The sequence below is a fragment of the Notothenia coriiceps genome, unplaced genomic scaffold, assembly GCF_000735185.1.
Source record: "Notothenia coriiceps isolate Sejong01 unplaced genomic scaffold, NC01 NC01_scaffold00037244, whole genome shotgun sequence".
Taxonomy (NCBI): domain Eukaryota; kingdom Metazoa; phylum Chordata; class Actinopteri; order Perciformes; family Nototheniidae; genus Notothenia; species Notothenia coriiceps.
The window spans coordinates 19,758,746-19,776,531 of record NW_011369945.1 but is presented as its reverse complement, the minus strand read 5'-3'; the positions used below and the strand labels follow the sequence as shown (position 1 = coordinate 19,776,531).

The following is a 17,786-nucleotide window of genomic DNA, read 5'->3' as shown; positions in this document are numbered from 1 at the left end:
GGGGGGGGGATCATGTTTCATTCACAAAAAAAACAATAAATACTCTTTCCAATGCCCCCACTAGCAGCTTCCATTTAATTCAACAAACAAACAAACAAATAAATAAGTGGGTAAATAAATATGGCTGCTGTGTGGGATGGGTGTGTGGACGTGTGTATGTGTGTGTGTTGGGGATGTATTGGGGGCGTCTTTGTTGCGACTCAGTCCAGATGGATGACTTGTACGGGGGAGTGTATTTATTTTGCGGCGAGGCGACATCAGGAGATTTGTTATTCCCTGGCGTTGCCGAGTTTTTCACATTGCTCCACATCCCTGGGACCATATTTCATCCCTGCACCCCCAATCCCCAAACAGATTTATTTACAGACTCTCTTGCTGTACATATATACCCCCTTCCAACACATGCATACATACTGCTACAGACACATGTACTTGTGTATACACGCTATAAACAGCAGACGTGTTCATCCACTGAGGACCACAAACAAACCTTATCTGAAATCAAATGTGCAAACACACATGACACACTTGTGCAAACACAAATAGATTGTTATTGCTGTGCTGCAGTGCTCTCTATGAGCTTTTAATAAGGATATTTCACAATATTACCATTACCATTCTGTTTAGGTCCAGTCTCTTCCTGATGGGGCTATAATTGCTCTCATACATTCCACCAAGAAATTACTATTCTTTAACCTGGAAACATACAAAATAGGAACTAAATATGGGAACAACAGGGAAACATTATGTAATAAATTCCAAATTATTATTATAGATACACCAAGGAAACTGTGCCAGCCTTAATATAATGGCTAGATTCTACATTCACGAATGCAGCTTCTTCACAAAAGTGTGTCTAAATGTCTCACAATCCCTAAACCGATCCCACTGAATGAGGTTAGCAAGGCAGGATGGTGAGCCTGTGTTCTGTGCTTATTATTCATTTTGATTATCCGAGGGCAGCCAGACTGAAATATCAGAGTCTTCTCAGAGCTCATCGACTTTACCAGGAAACACTCTGAATGTCCATCATCAGTGTAAATTCTGTCATCACTTTAACTTCAACTCCAGAGGCCTGTAACTGCTGATAATCAATGTTAAGAGACTAAATACACATACTGTAAGATAACAGAGGTATTTTTTCTTCTTTACCTTTGGTTTTGCAAGTAGCTGTCATGGGAGGGGGGAAAGTTTCCCTAGAATAAAAGAGAGAACAAGACAAAGAGAGAGAGGGAGAAAAAGATGGAAATGAAAGATTAAGAGAAATGACGAGAGAACCGGCAAACAGGAAGGGTGCAAACAAAGAGTATAAGGCCCAATCGAAAACCATCCCTCACTCCCCCTTTCCGAGGGGAAACCCGGAGCTTCAGTCTCTTAATAAAGGGGGGTGGATGTGGTGAAATGCCAGGCACTCTGCTTAGAAATGAATAACCTGGGGATATGTGTGTGGGTGTGTGTGTTTGGTGTGCATATGTGTGTCGTGCATATGTGTGTGTGTGGCGTGCATATGTGTGTGTGTGTGTGTGTGTGTGTGTGTGTGTGTGTGTGTGTGTGTGTGTGTGTGTGTGCCTGTGCAGGAAGGAGGAGGATGTTAGGGGTTGCTCGGCCCTGGGTCTCTCCCTATCTTTGTGAGTAATGATTCAGACTGCCAGTGTGGTGGTGTTGCCCCATCTATAACCATTTACACACAGGCGCACATACAAACAAACACACATTCTCTCACACACACACACACACACACACACACACACACACACACACACACACACACACACACACACACACACACACACACACACACACACACACACACACACACACAGAAGATTAATCAGAAAGCAACCAGGGCAGGTGGATGGACATGGCAGCGGGTTGGGTTCATCCATTCAGTCTTAAAACAGACATGCTGTAAACACACAGGAAGAGCGTTAGGTGGAAGCAGACGCTGACCATCCAGCAGCCTCTCTGACAGCTTCACTAACACACATGAGGAATATAAGATCTTTACATATAGTTTCTTTCACTGCTGCCCCACACACTTCAACATTGAATATTCTGAATCAGATCCTGTGAGCATGTAACATTAACGACAGAGTGTAAGACTATGAAGTATACAGTACATGTTTTGAGTTATATTAAAGACAGATCAATCTCTTATCTTAGAGCTTAAATTATATCAAGAAAAGATCTTTGCGGAAATTACTTTAAGTCCATCTCCTTGTTGATGAAAACAGGGGAAAAGTTGCTGTAATCCTTCAACCTGTCAAGACAGGATGTGAACATGTGCCTCCAATTTAAGTGATCGGAGGAAAAATCTACAGTCCTCTTTTTTTTTATTCAGCTGAAGATAATTAGGTTTTAATTACTCAAATAAAGCTGGTATTTTCTTAAGTTATTAACAGTACAGAAGTACCCCTTTTGTTTCCCCACAGAGTAAGTAAAACAAAGAGGTAATGTTGTACTTAAGTTAGTGTACCCTTGGAAGACTTGCGATTGTTTAGTTTGAAGCTTAAAATTATCTTTGCTTTAACATTTGAATGGATTTTTTGTGCAAATAGTTGGATAGATTTACTGAATCTTGTGTTAGGACATCATCAGGGAAAGGAAGATACAACCATAATTGTTTTAAGATAAACTTCTTATGCCACTACAGCCCCAAGCATATACAGGGAAAGGGTTTTGAGAGACAGGACAGTGGATGTGTATTTTCGTAAAATCTTCTTAAATGGCACATTTTTCAAATAAAGAGGGTTTATAAACTTGGAAATTAATTAATGAGTCAGAGCGAGACTGCGTCTGAAAAACATCCAGCCAGTAAGTAAAACAACCATTACATTACGTGATGTAAGTGAACATGAGTCCTTCGTAAACAGTGCTTGTCCTGTGGGTTTAGAGTAGGTTGGGGTGTGGTCCAGTGGTCAGGGAAATGGCCGGATGACCTGAGCTGTGCTGAGTCATGTCCCAGGTGAGGGATAGAGCTGCCTCCACTGGGCTCCGGGACGTGCACTTAACCTGCAGTAATTACTGGAAACAACACTGAGAACATGGCAACATGGAAGTCGTGAAAGTGGCTCGAAGATTTCAAATTACTCTGAGCCTCCTGAGGCACACTGCAGGGAAGCCTGCCAGGATTGTAATGTGGATGCTCGGGTTTCTTAACATCATCTGGATTTATCAGGCTGGAGCCCTTCACTCTGAAACAAACTACTGAGTATTTCCTTTGTATCATAACATCTCTACTGCGGAGACAATGATTGTATTATTAAGGGGAAAACATCAAAGGCAAACTATTATGGATAATGACCTGACAAAGTGAAGATAGAAACATTCCACATTGATTGAAGTAACAGCTAAAGTGAGGAGCAGAGAGTAAACCAGAGAGCGAAAAGCAAGAAATCAGGAGGCTGAGGAAAAGAAGAAATAGGTTAAATAAGAAAGAGGACAGAATGGTTGGATAAAAGAGAAAAAGGAGCAAAGAGAAAGAAAGAGAGAAGGACCCTGCGAATGAGACCCAAATGGCTGCTAAAAATCATTAATCTTGTGGGGATCTGTGTCAGCGAACGGCGGCGACACAAAGAGCTCTCGGAGCAGCGAGGAGAGCAGCTCAGTGACCCGAACCCAATTGGCTGAGAAAGGCCCACCAGGCTTTAATAGACTTTTGCTGATCCGACACTTGTTTGCTAGGAGCCACAAAGAGGCGATTGCAGGGGCTGACAGGGGCCTGCAGGCCCAGGGGCTCCCCTCCTGGCCCATGATAAATGACCCAGGGTGGGCAGGGCCACGGCCAGAGGAGAGGGGTGAGAGAGCCAGGAGGCAAGAAGGTCACCCAGCGAGGGAGGGTGGACAGGGGATGAGAGAGGAAGAACAAAAGGGGATAGGAAGAGAGGAGAGTAGAGATGTTTGATAAAAGCGGCGTCTTCTGATCCACAGTGAAAGACAACAGGTCCAGATGTTAGTGTGCAGGGACAGTGTTGGGTAGGAGCATCACAGTCATCCTGAGGAGAGAAAAAGTAAGAGGTGAGGAATGGGTGAGGAGGACACTGAGGCAGAAACAATGTCTGAGGAAAAAATGCTGTCTTTTATTCTAAAAATGCTGCTGCAGCACCCACCCACCTCCAGATCAATCACGCCCACACACTTGTACACTGGCATGAAACTGACCTCGGGTCAGTTAGTTTTGCTCGCTGTTGAAGAGTTAGGGAACATGTCTATGCTAAACATTTAGCCTAAACATTTAAACGTTAAACACTCACAGGAAAATAAAAAGTCTTCTCAGATATTACACAGAAAAATTTGAGGCCTATTAAAACCCTTTCTAGACTCTTATAGCTTAATAACACACTGGTGTTCTTTGTACTCCATTATATATGACGTGCATTTTCCAGAATAATAGATGAACTGGGAGTTTAATATAAGCCAGAGATATTGTCTGACAGCTCAATGTGCAGACAATTAGAGAGGGCCATGAACAAAGGACGCTCCTTAACACTGACATGTTAATCCCCGACAGAGTTTAAGAGAAAACACTGATTCTGTGCAAAGCAAAAATAAAACATAAAGAATGGAGACAATTGTATGGGCAACCTAAGGCATATGCCAACTATATTTACAAGAAACAGGTTCTCCTCATAAAAATACATTATCATAATTATGTATTTTTAATACATCATGAGTTAAGTTGTGTTTCTGAGTTACAGTAGCCAGTTATTGGCCCAAAAATACAGATGTCAATTGTGGTTACGACCAGAGAATATGGGCTTTAATTATGTTATGCTTGCACTCTGATATTTGGTTCTTGTGGTGTCGCCTACATTTTGTGGTTACACAGCCCCAGTTTATGATTAGACCCAATGTTATACATAAACCTCAGCAAAGAGCCAACTGGAAGGAAGCCAAACTATTGTACATAGCATTGCAATTTACATTAATGAAATGACCACAGCAAAAGGCAGATTTATTGTTTTTTTCTTTTGGGTTTAAGCCAGTACAGTGCGTACTGACATTTATTTGTTGTTATATTTACAACATGTCAATCAGAGACATCTAATCTCAGAAAAGGCCTACAATTATGCCTTGGCCTCAACATCACATTTGTATATCCTCTCTGTCATTTAAAAAAAGACTGAGTTCTGTAGTTGGAGCAGTCTAAATGGAGAAAGTGTAAAAAAAAGACTGCATGTCATCGATGATACACATCAAACTATTAGCAATGAGTAAATGCGCCACCAGAGGCGCCCTGTCACAAGAAATAAGATCTAATTTCCCCTGCAAACACAACTACCTTCTCACCGAGTAAATAGTGAATGTGTCTCCTCTGATAACACCGGTGAAGAATAATGTTTTTCAAAAGAAGACCGAGGCAGACAGCTTGCAGAGTGATTTTGCAGACAGATAAACAATTGATGTTCACTGTTAAATCGATACTTTTTCATATTAATGAGATTGCCAGTTTTTGCACTTATCTCACCTCTTGTTTTCCTGAAAGACTCCTCAGTCAATTATCGCTGATGGTGATGTGAGCTTTCTGCAGTGGCTGGCCTCTGCCTGTTTACACAGACGACATGCACGTCTTAATAATACATGTTTTCACAGAGATAATCGATTAGTCTGAAGTAAACAAGAATGCCAGAGTAACTGTAAATGGAAGACATTAAATTAGTGATGCAACAGAAAAAAGAAAAAAAAAATCACGTGAAGGATCGTGTTTGCGCATAACCACTGGTATCATTATCTCATGCAAAAACACAAAGTAAGTTAATTAATGGAGCCACCTGTTTAAACTGGATTCAGGTTGTGAAACTGAATAATACAGTTAAAGTATTACAAATATTTTTTTAATAAGTTGTAGGTCTAACATTTGAGTTCGTAAGTGAACATACACTCAACTGCAATTTTAAATAATTGTGAATTAGCATCGTGACATTTTTCGACAGATTTCGGTGGTTTTTGTTTAAAAAAATTACATTGATCATAAGGAAGCTGTAAATCGCATATAGAGAAAAACTGAACGTTTACATTTACATTCATAAGTTCTCCAAATTAAAACCTAAAATACATTTTAAAGTCTGTCATTGCTGCATAATGAAAGCAGTTACGGGTAAAACTTTTGGCCGTTGAAGCTGTGGCTGCACGAGCTCTGCGCGTCTCTTTCTCCCCTCCTGCGTCAAAGCTCATCAAAGCAACACTTCCGAAAGCACCGTCTCTCCATCTCCATCCCTCACTCTCCCTGTCAGCGGCCTTCCAAATCGGATACTCTCCGTTTTGTTTTGCAACATTTCCAGGAATGTTCCATTAGAGACAGAGTTAATCATTACGCACGCCAAGCGGTCAAAAGAAGAGCAAATAAAAACAACTGTTTACCTCAGAGTTAGACACAGAGTCTGCTTCTGACTGTAAAAAAGTATTCCTCATTGTCCCTGCATCCTCCCATACAGACGAAGTTTGAGCACCCAAAGATCAAAGCGATCTTGGCAATGCATCCAGGCTTTCAGACAGCAAGTGCACATGCACAGATCGGTCCTGGAGCAGAATACAGATCCATATTAGTGATGGGCATCATGTCTCTTCCTATAGACAGCACCATGGGCCTCCTGTGAAAGCAGCGGGCCTGTTGCAGGTGTGAGATGTGAGCTGTGGGAAGCTCTGCAGCCACTGCAGCCTCCATGCGTCAACTGTTAACGTATCATTATAAAGGTGATTTAATTTCTGTTATTCATTCCTAAAGTCCGTAGGATGGGACTCTCATTAGGGGCGAATAAGCAAGCATCAACACTTTTTTCGCTGTCCATAAGCACACGGATCACTTAATAGATCATTAACCACCAATATGCTGCTGACATGGACGCTTTTTTTACATCTCGTCTCTCCATTACAGCCCGTTAGCACCGAAGGGGGAGAGCCGCCGGCAGGCCTGCCTGGATCTATTAGGCGGTGGACTCGGGCTATATTAGAGAGCATTACGACCTAATGGGGCTGCCGTGGGGTCGGCCTCGCTGGGAAGGGGTTTTAGAGCAGCTAGGCTCGGCACGGCACGACTCGCTCAGGGCACTTCTGAAGTTGGAGCTGAGAATTGAGAAGCTCGCCTGCAGTTAAAGGGAATTAAAAAGAGGATGACTCACTTGAATGCTACCTGCACGCTTTTGATTGTGCAGTTAAATTGGATTCAATTTGTATTTAAGTGCAGCAGTATGGGGTGATATCCAGGCGCTTTGAGGCTGAAAAATAAGAAGTAGTGACTGTCTAAATAGGTATAATAAGATGTTAGAAAGGTTCAGTATGAATCATAATTCTCTCTTGATAAAAATCAAAAGAGGAAAAAAATGTATTCAGGGTTGCAATAAAGTGCACTTTTGTTAACTTTAAAGAGAATTACACATTTTGTATATTTTAAGATTAATCCAAAATCTTAAAACATAATGTAAACTAAATATAATAATGGCAATAATAACAACAGTAACGATACTATCATTAATAATAATTAACGATGACATTTTGGTAAGTAATAATCATTCGTTTCTTCAAGTCTCTCTATGCTTCAGGTAAATGTTAATATTGTCTTTAAAATTACTAAAGAATGTATTTTATGATTTCATTTATTTTGAACCCATCTCTTTTAATTCATAGCTGTGTATAATATGTTTTAAGTCGAACTTTTTTTCAAAGCAAAAATATCCTTAGATATTATCGGAATTAAATACTTTTATGATATGATAAATTAGCGAGCATAGGAATGTGATTTATAACTGTATTCGGAGTTCATTACTGATGCACAACTCCAACTGATTAAGAATTTAAACCAAACAAATAAGCCCTTCATTATCGGATCTCATCTTTGGCAGCCTCCTCTTACATCCAGCCTGATCAATACGCTCTGGTCGCGGCTGTAGCCTACTCAACCGTGGATATGAGGTGGAAACGAAATGATAATCCAATCGATCCTTCAAATTAACTCATTTACAAGCAGTTTATTTTTGCAGGGAAGCGAGACAATTGCTCACACTACTTTTTGTGTCCGGCAATTAAAATACAAATCAAATCTATAATAACGCTCATATCCTTGAGCATAGTTTTTATTTCGGCTTAACTACTTGTTAGACTGTCAACGAGATTAATAACAAAGGGACAATACGTGTTTATGAAACTCAAATGACATAAATTAAATGTTGTCAGTCATAATTGCCGGGTGTGACCTTTAAAATGAGCAATTAACGCAGAGAAGAAATGCAGAATAAAACAAATATTTGTCAGCAGCAGCATCGGTTCATGTGTTGCCCACGCAGGGGCAGCCTTGAGCCTGTTTTCTGCTGATCCCCTGTTGTGATGCTGCACGGTGTAAAATAAAGTGTCCGAGCCAAGAGGAGCCTGATGTGGGAATCCGGGAGTAATAACAGGCTCTGAACAAAGTCAACTTTGCTTTCACTAGAAAACAATACACTTAACCCAAAATGATTGTAACACAGGGTTATACAAATACACACAGGAGTGCTGTGGTCCCATCGTAGCCTGGATTATTTAAAACATCTATGAAGTTTAGAACTGGAAGGTACACACAATACAGTCAATATTGACATATCAAATGCCAACAATTGTAAAGTGTTATATGTTGATGTTTTATTTAGAGCTTTAATAAAGGCTAAGCTTCAAAATCTGACTGAAAGACAATGTGTTTGTGATTGCAACTTTAAGAGGGGAGTAACACAACGTGTGTGTCCTTGTTGTTAAGAAAGGTCAATATTTTTAACTTACAATCGGTGACCTGCACCTCAACCTTATCTTTTTCTAGCAAAGTCTAACTTATGGTGTGATCATTTGTGAAATTACAAGTACACTTGTACAAAAATACGTTGTAATAAGTAAAAGAAGGCATGCACTTTTTATGCACTTTTTATGTTTTTCTGCTGTTTCGAGCTATTTCATTGAAAATAACATTCTGGCAAAATCAAGGGAATTATGTGCATCGTCTTTTGTTTTTTTGAGAAACATGTTCTTCTGGAAAATGATAGAAGTCAATATGTGTTTGCAAACAATGAATTGTTATCACCAGAATACCAGGATTTTCCATATTACCAATTGTTATACAAACTCTCAAGGTTTTAAGTTTAAAGCGTATGTTTTCTAAGCGAGTTTCGTAACATGTATGTGCTATTAGATAATGTTCATATCAAACAGCAGTTTAGCCCGTTTATCTTTTAAATAGCTCTCACTGAGATCTGAAACTGTCACAAGATAAGACAGGGAGAGGTGCGTTACACCGGAGTCGTGTCCATGAAGTGAAGGCATTTCTCTCTCCCTCTCCTCCCACCTTCTGCTTTTAGGGAAGTCGGTCAGCTGACTGTCTGCAGTTGTCAAGACTGTATTGTGCGCCCTCATCTCCCCTCTTTTCCTCCTCCTCCTCTATTTCAGCGCAGAGTCCTGCTCCCATTGGAGAGCTGCGCGCTACAGATCCAGCCTTTCAACACGACGTCACGGTGCGCTATAAGGATAAAGCGCAGGCTGGCTCCAAGCGCAGTCTGCTGGATACCACTGAGTGGGAGCAAGTGAGAGGCGAGCCTTGAAATCTCTGCGGTGCAGAGCTGGAAAAGCTGCTTCTCAGCGAAAATCAGACGCCCTATACTCTGCCTATTTGCTCCTATTATTTTTTCCTGGCGAAAAAAAAGGACTAACAACCAAGAAGTCGCTACGAGGACTGGTGCCCGTATCAGCGAACAGTGGTATTTCCTTTATTATTATTATTTATCTTTTTTCTTGTTTTATTACACTTCTACTGAAGGGACTGAGGTATTACTTTTGCCCTGAAACGCATTGCTTTCTACCTCTCGTCTGGTCTCTCTGCCAGATTATCCCAACAGAAGTAGGCTATATGACGCAAACCTTGTGCAGAGCATTTGTGTGAAAGTTTTCCTCCACTACTTTTTTTTCCCATTTTCCCTTTTTTCCACCGATCGCACGGTTTTTCATGCTACAGCAAGTCTGTGCGCAGCGGTGGAGGACCCAGACGAACTATTGCATGAAACAAGAAAGGAAAGAAGAGGCGCTGAAAAAATCTGTTTTGGTCACGCTCGCAAGTTCCTTTGCAAATCTGCAAAAGAGTCGCAGCATGAGTACAGAGATGAGCATGGGCCCGGAGCTACCCAGCAGCCCTCTGGCTCTGGAATATGTCAACGATTTTGACCTGATGAAGTTTGACGTGAAGAAGGAAGGTCTGGCCGGGCTGGATCGCAACGGGGTTCGCCAGTGTACCCGTCTCCAACCGCAAGGCTCGGTGTCGTCCACCCCCATCAGTACACCCTGCAGCTCGGTGCCCTCCTCGCCCAGCTTCAGCCCCACAGAGCAGAAGAGCCACCTAGAGGAGCTGTACTGGATGCCGAACAGCGGGTACCAACAGCAGATAGACCCACAGACCCTCAGCCTGACCCCGGAGGACGCGGTGGAGGCCCTGATCGGCCACCCTCCGCCTCCGCATGTCCAACAGCAGCTGCAGCAGCAAGGCGGCTTCGAGGGCTACAGGGGCCCGCATCACCACCACAGTCACCACGGCCAGCAGCAACATCACCAGTATGGCCCGGGGGGCATCCCGCACCACACCGATGAACTGTCCGGGCACCCGGGCGGACACAGCCACCCACACAGCCAGCATCACCTTCACCACAGCCAGGACCCCGACAGCCCGTCCCCGGAGTCCCCAGACTCCCTCCAGTCGCTCCATCACCACCGCCACCACCATCACCACCATTCGCACGGCCACCTCAGCCAGTCTGGGGGGCATCACGGCTCCGGGCTCAACGTGGAGGACCGCTTCTCCGACGATCAGCTGGTGTCCATGTCGGTGAGGGAGCTCAACAGACACCTACGGGGCTTCACCAAGGACGAGGTCATCCGCCTGAAGCAGAAGCGGAGGACCCTGAAGAACCGGGGCTACGCTCAGTCCTGCAGGTACAAGCGGGTGCAGCAGAAGCACGTGCTGGAGATCGAGAAGACCCAGCTGATCGACCAGGTGGAGCAGCTGAAGGCAGAGATCGGCCGGCTGGCGAGGGAGAGGGACGCCTACAAGCTCAAGTGCGAGAAACTCTCGGGGTCAGGGGCCAATAACGGGTTTCGCAAGGCTGGCTCCACCAGTGACAACCCTTCATCTCCAGAGTTTTTCATGTGAGTTGTCATAGCCTTTTCTTGTGAACCCCCTCACAACAAACTTTCCCCTCCATCCCCAACTTTCCTTTCTCCACAAAAGACTGACTGGCTGAACAAACGAAAAATAGTCCACACCTCCCATACTGTTTATGATTATACTAATAACAGTAACAATTATATTCATATTAGAAGAATAATCCATCGAATAGTATTCTCATATTTAATCATCTCTCCATCCACAACTGAGATACAAAGAGCAACGTAGAGTGTCTGATCAGTCGCAGCATCTTTGTAGATTAGTTGCTTGTAGTGAAGAGACTTTTTTTCTTCTTCAAAGAAGAGGATCGGCTGATGAACATTTCTTTCCCTCCTTTGAGGCTACAGTTTTGAAATAATCTGTAAGTAGTGTGGGATGGCGTCGAGGCCGTTGTCTCCTAATTTTGTTCTCCAAAATGATGACATTGTTATGAAACAACAAGCAGGCCTGGCCTCGCAGCCAGCAACACACACGAGACTCACATTCGACAAGTGGGCCCGTAATCTGAGAAAATCTCCAAAAGCAAGACTCCACTTTATGCAAATTTAACTTCTGTCTACTAGCCCGTCACGAGGTGACATTTTATGCAACATCTCATTGATTTATTGCCTGCTTGGTTATATTCGAATATATATTGAAACAAAAAATCTGCATTAAATATTAATCCTGCATGCTGGACATGTACGGTAATAATTTCTATTTTGTACTTTCATCTTCTCGTGTATATTAAGAGCATGTTTTTGATCTGCGCTTCTCCATAGTGTGGGGGGTTTAGAGAAATGCAGCGGGGACAGAACAGCAGGACTGCCGGTGCAGTATCATATGGTGTGGGTTTCTTTGGGCTTGTAAATATTATGCAACCGCAAAAACTGCACAACAAGATTGAGGAGGCTGGTTTGAACTTCTTTCTTTCTTTGTGTTTTTATTTCCTTTATTTTTTATGATTTTGTTTTTCATCATTTGGGATATTGATTGAGGAGTGCATTTCCTTATGTGGCATTTAAATACAACAAAATCTGTGTGTCAAGTGCACTTTTAGATGATGATTTGCCAGTTTTCATTTTGAAGTTTGTGCGGACCTCCCTCCAGGAAGACATACTATGATATTATATCGTGTTTTATTCAACTCAGGCCTACGTGCAAAGTTTAAAAGTAATATTTGGAAACATGTTCTGCGAGGCTGGGGAGACAAACATGTGGTCACAATATTATTGGACCCAGATTGCACAGAATAGGCGCATAAAGGCGAGGTTACAAGTTTTCTACATACTGTTTAGCACATACACAGTGGGTTGATGCTCTCTCTCATTGTAATTCATCGTGGTTTTTGTGCCACTAATTCAGAAAAGTGCTGTTCTGCCTTTCCTATTAACTCTTTAACGAACCACATCAAACCCAAACAAAACCTCTCATTCCGATTGGCGGCCACCTGTAGCATTTTATCACTCGGCCTAATATTGATGATTTATATTTGTAAAAATATTAAGAAAAAACAACTTGTCAGGGGTTTTTGTAGAGTTAATATTTAGATAGCGCGAGCATTTTTTTAAACAAAGTTTAACTATTAATGTTCTATGTTTTCCTGATTTTTTTCCTGCCGGTCAGTTAAAAAGGGGATTCAGGTTGTGCAAATTCTCAAAATGAAAACAATGTCTATGTTATGTAATATGTTTTATGTCTGTTTTATTATTATTTGATGATTCTGGTTCTGCTGGCCAGATGCATAGTTAAAGTTTTTATTTTAATGATTTAAATTAACAAACTGTCAGATCATATCGAATAAGCATGGTGCTTGCGTTTGAAACTATTGTTGAAAAGTCATGCATTTAACAATCTTTGGTTTGTTACTGATTCAACTGTGTTGAAATCGAATTGAAACTGCAGCAGCGGGTTGTTGTTTTGTTTTCACCTATTCCATGTACTTTGCGATGATGGGGATCAATTTTCAATCCTGTTTGTATAAATAATAGTTAAACACTTACATTTGAACTGTTCCATTCAGGCTGGTTTCTGTTTTGTGTTATTTTCGGTTGTTTTTGGAAGAAATTGTTTCCTATTTTGCTTATTAAAGTCATTGAAATGGCAATAATTACCTCTCTGACTTTTTTTCTACTGCTATTGAAAAGATTTGCGATATAATTACAAGATTAGAGTCGCATTAACAGCATTTTACAAGTTATCAGAAAGCACACACTGCAGTGAAAGTAGAGCCAGAGCAACACTCACTTCCTGCAAAAAATACTAAATTAAAGCCAGAGCGACAGGAACATTGTTTTATCTTTTAAGAACTTATTTTCACTGACCTCTACATCCTGTCCTTGGCCTTTACTTTATTTTCAGATTAGAGGATGATGTGGACATTTTTGGACCACAGCCCACTGGCCTCCTGTGATTAGATCACCGGGTCTGGCCGTTTATGTGGCGCTGCAGGGAGATTCCTATACATGCTGCTGGCCTCTGCTGGCATGCTGACTTCTGCAGAAACCCCGCCGTTACAAGAGCGCACGGTAAAAGGAGATATTTGACCTTGCAACATAACGGAGAAGAGATGAAAACCTCTGATTTACATTAAGTGGTGCAATAATTTGGGGGTTTAGTCGTGCATGGCTTTGAATTAACTAAAAGGTTCAATCTGACTGGTTGTTTCACAATTTGTCTAAATTCACAAAGTCCAACCCTGTCTCGTGATGCGCGGAGCCAGACCTCAGCTTCAAAATAATCCCCTCGTGCGCGCCTGCGGAGATATGTTTATGGTTAACGGAATTTATGATTGCCACGTGTCAACACGCTTGCAGGAGTCTGTATCCTGTTTTAATTATGCTTGCATGCAGATATGCCACACATATAGGTTATAATAAGTCCATGCATTTATATTAGATTTTCATCGTGATTTAAACACAAAACATATCAACAAACACTGGCGTTCCTCAATCTGCATATCCGGTATAGTATGACATTAGAAGCAGAGAAGTAGAAGAAGTAGGAGGGAGTAAGTGTTGATCTGGTCCCGGTCTAGAGTTACTGGTGTCAGAACATTATCTGCCCCGTGTCTGCACATTCTCAAGGACAAAACCGCTAGGCAGAGAATCAACCAATGAGACCCAAGGAAGGCAAGTCTAGTTTACATTTTACCTCCCTCTCTTTCTCTCTCCCTCTTTCTCTCTCTGGACAGCCACTGCAGCCTGGGGGCATGAGTGCAGCTGGGGTGAACCAGGAGAACAAGGACTATATTTACAGTTATGATAATAACCCCCAAATAACAAAAACTAGGCCTACTTTTTTTGTATTTGCTGTAGGGGATTCTTTTGACCTTCTACATATTATCAGCAGTGTGAGGAGCGAGTCAAACACACAGGAGAGGAAACAGGGCTTTGTGTACTTACAGTATCTTATTCTTCCAAGAATTCTGAACTAAACAAACATGTCGACACTCAGCTGGAGTCCCAGAGCAAAAAGTGGAGCCTGAAAGCAATTACCAGAGAAAAGAACATATAACCAAACCATAATTTCTATCAAATGTAAAAAAGAAAGCTATCCCAATTCATTTTAACCCTCCATCATGATTAAACTCTCAAATAAATAGATTCATATCAACCACTTAAACAAATTGAATCCTAATTTTGTTTTATTGACAAACTGATTAATACATCAATACATATCGACCACATTAACACAAATTCCGTCATTGCTGACTTTCATGAATTAGAGCTGCAAAATTAAACTTTTGGACGGATTTTTACCTATAGGAAGTATATAAAACATTTGTGAGAAATCATTATTTAAAGCTCATGATGTGTAATGCTGGATACATTGTAAGTGGGAGGAAAAAGAGAGGGACACAAAAAGTAGGGGAAAAAGAGGCAGAGCGGGAAATAGAGAAAAACATCAGCATCAGCTCAGCGGAAGAGCCAAGGACACAGTGACCAGGCGTGCTGTAATGATTTTAGTCTCCGATCGCACATTCACGCCCCCCCACAGAGATCCTATCTGCATTCAGCCGGCTCTGCCAGCCTCCTCCTCCAGCTCCTCACATCAGCAGCAGTGATGAGAAGAGCCCCGGCACGGCACGGCAGCTCTGGACCCAACGTTGTTTTCAAGATACACTCAGCTACAGCAGGTCAACGGCTTGTAAACTCTCTGAGCATCAGTCTCTGCCCTGCTGCAGGTATTGTAAAGCCTCTGAAGTGTGTGAACATTTCTTGCATGCTCTATACATCCAGACCTGAAACACTGACACACTCAATTGCATCTTGCATAATTTGTTAAAGAGTGTAAGGTGATTTGTACGTATACCACTGCATTTCCTCTATTCATGGTTATTTTAAATGAACAAACAGCTTCTATAGGGCTCAAACTCCTACTGCGTTATAGTGTTGATATAATTACATTTAGATTCAACTCCATTTAGTTATATTGTTCACACACACACAAACAGATGAGATACATATGCATGCGCACACACAAGCAGTGCAGCCCACTGCCACACCAGCGGCCCATTGACTTTCATTGGAAGTGAATTCCCTGTTACTCTAAATCACGATGATTTCCCGGGGAATTAAAGCAGGCTTTCCCCGACACACACACACACACACACACACACACACACACACACACACACACACACACACACACACACACACACACACACACACACACACACACACACACACACACACACACACACACACACACACACACACACACACACACACACACACACACACTTCTCCGCCTCATTCTGTTTTCATTTACTCGTTCGTAATCTGACCAGCTTCAATCTTGTAGGCTACTAATATTCCCCAACTATTCACCATATCTCTGCAGTGTGTATGCAAGTGTTTCAGGCTGGTTATTGGAATCTCACAGTTGTCAGTGCGCTGGAACCAAGTCAATGAAAATCAATCTTCACCATCTTCTTTTTCTCGTCTCTCCCTCATCCAGCTCTCCATCATCCTTCCCTTCATCTTCTCTCCTTCAATCCTCAGCCAAGCCCAGCCCTGTGTGGAGTTCAGATCAAGACGACATCACTGCGTTATTTATCCTCAGCCTTTTACACACACACAAATACACCAAGACGCACAATCTTAAAGAATCACAAACTAACAATCACTTCATTCTTAGAATAAAACACAGATTGGCAAAGTTAAACAGGCGGACAAAAATCTATTTTCTATCAGTCAGTGGCCATTAAAATGCTGCTGTTCACAAAGATACGCATGCATATAAACAAAAAGACACACTGACATGTACTTTGATTAAAATGTGTTATTCAATATTTTGTTTTGCATACTTGATTTTGAGTTGGGAAATTTGTCCATATCATAAAATATAAATGTCCACATAAATGCTCATCAGTAACTTTTTCTTCTAACTGCATGTTATACTGTAATTACGTCATCATTTTGAAAATATCTCAAAAGGCTCCATTTCCACATGGTTGCAGACGAGAAGCAGTCGCTGCTTTCCGCTGACCTCGTCCACCGCAGCCTCTCTCCGTGATGAATCTGTACCTTCATGGTCACAACCAGTCAATGGTCTGTATGATGGATACCTATGGCCATGGCCGCAGAGAGTCGATGAAAGTGACCCATGTGTACATCTCTGCTTCCGGGATGTGAAACCCAATTCCTGGTGGGATTGATCCATGTCTGGCCGCTGCAGGGATAAGGGCAGGGGGATAAGATAAGAGCAGACACCGAGCGGTCAATGATACGTTTGAACCATCAACCTCTACTGCAAACAGGACGTTATAATGTCCCCCCACCCCGCACACTTTTAAAGGTATACAGACCGTATTTCATCAGGACATGTCAAAGGCGCCTGCTGCTGTTTAAGCACTGCCGGCTGTCACTGAAAATCCAAATAAGTTAAAGCAGCAATTCAGTACAGCCACTTATATTGCAGGCAAATTCACCAAAGGAAACATATAAGTATTATTTAAGTATAGTAAAAGTACACACAATGCAAAAACCTTTATTTAGTAAGTAGCAACAATTATATTATTGGATTATCATTTCTGATGCATTAATGTGTAAGTAGCATTCTACTAGAGCAGTTGATAGAGGAGAATCTAATTATAACTATTTTATATACATTTTGGAATTTCAATATATTACAGTGCATTTTACGCTAAGTATGTCGACGACTTATTTGTAGACTCTAGTTGTACAATCATTCTAGTAATTTAGAGAAACATTAGCTAACATTTTTGTTTGGCACAACAAAAAAAGGAGTTTGGTAAAGTTTTGTGTTTCATATCATCAAAATGTAATATCTCTACAATTTTGACTGCTCAGTCAACAACATTCCAGACATTTAATAGACTAAATGATTAATCAAATTAATGAGTTTTTTAAAATTAAATTAGATAAAATTAAGAAATTCCAAATCAAATGCTTTTGGTTAATAGTTAACTATAAAGATACATGTTCTATTCACCACTACATGCTGGATGTATATCCCACCAGCCAATTAACTCCACCAAGTACCTGAGCAGTGCTGTCTGCTGTATCATCTCCACCCTGTGTAATGTGCTCTGGCCTGTTGTCGCCCTAAGATGTGAAGTAAATAATTGAATGGATCCATTAATAAATAAAGTGCAGGGGGAGAGAGGAAGAAGAGG

The 17,786-nt window shown here is 41.6% G+C and overlaps 1 protein-coding gene and 1 long non-coding RNA gene across 2 annotated transcripts; one reads left to right on the top strand and one right to left on the bottom strand.

Annotated features, from left to right (window-relative positions):
• The first annotated feature begins 9,495 nt into the window (after positions 1–9,495).
• On the top strand, positions 9,496–13,253 carry mafba (MAF bZIP transcription factor Ba). The gene has a single exon (XM_010793844.1). The coding sequence runs from the start codon at positions 9,956–9,958 to the stop codon at positions 11,147–11,149; it is 1,194 nt and encodes a 397-aa protein (XP_010792146.1). The 5' UTR covers positions 9,496–9,955; the 3' UTR covers positions 11,150–13,253.
• Positions 13,254–15,893: 2,640 nt separating this feature from the next.
• Positions 15,894–17,014, bottom strand: LOC104964931 (uncharacterized). Its single transcript, XR_800484.1, has 3 exons — positions 16,956–17,014; positions 16,558–16,819; positions 15,894–16,161 (listed from the first exon to the last, which is right to left on the bottom strand). It is a non-coding gene; the product is annotated as an uncharacterized lncRNA (long non-coding RNA).
• Positions 17,015–17,786: the final 772 nt, after the last annotated feature.

What these genes read in the sequence shown, in the direction of transcription:
- mafba (XM_010793844.1), top strand. Translation starts at nt 9,956, where the DNA reads ATGCTACAGCAAGTCTGTGCGCAGCGGTGGAGGACCCAGACGAACTAT.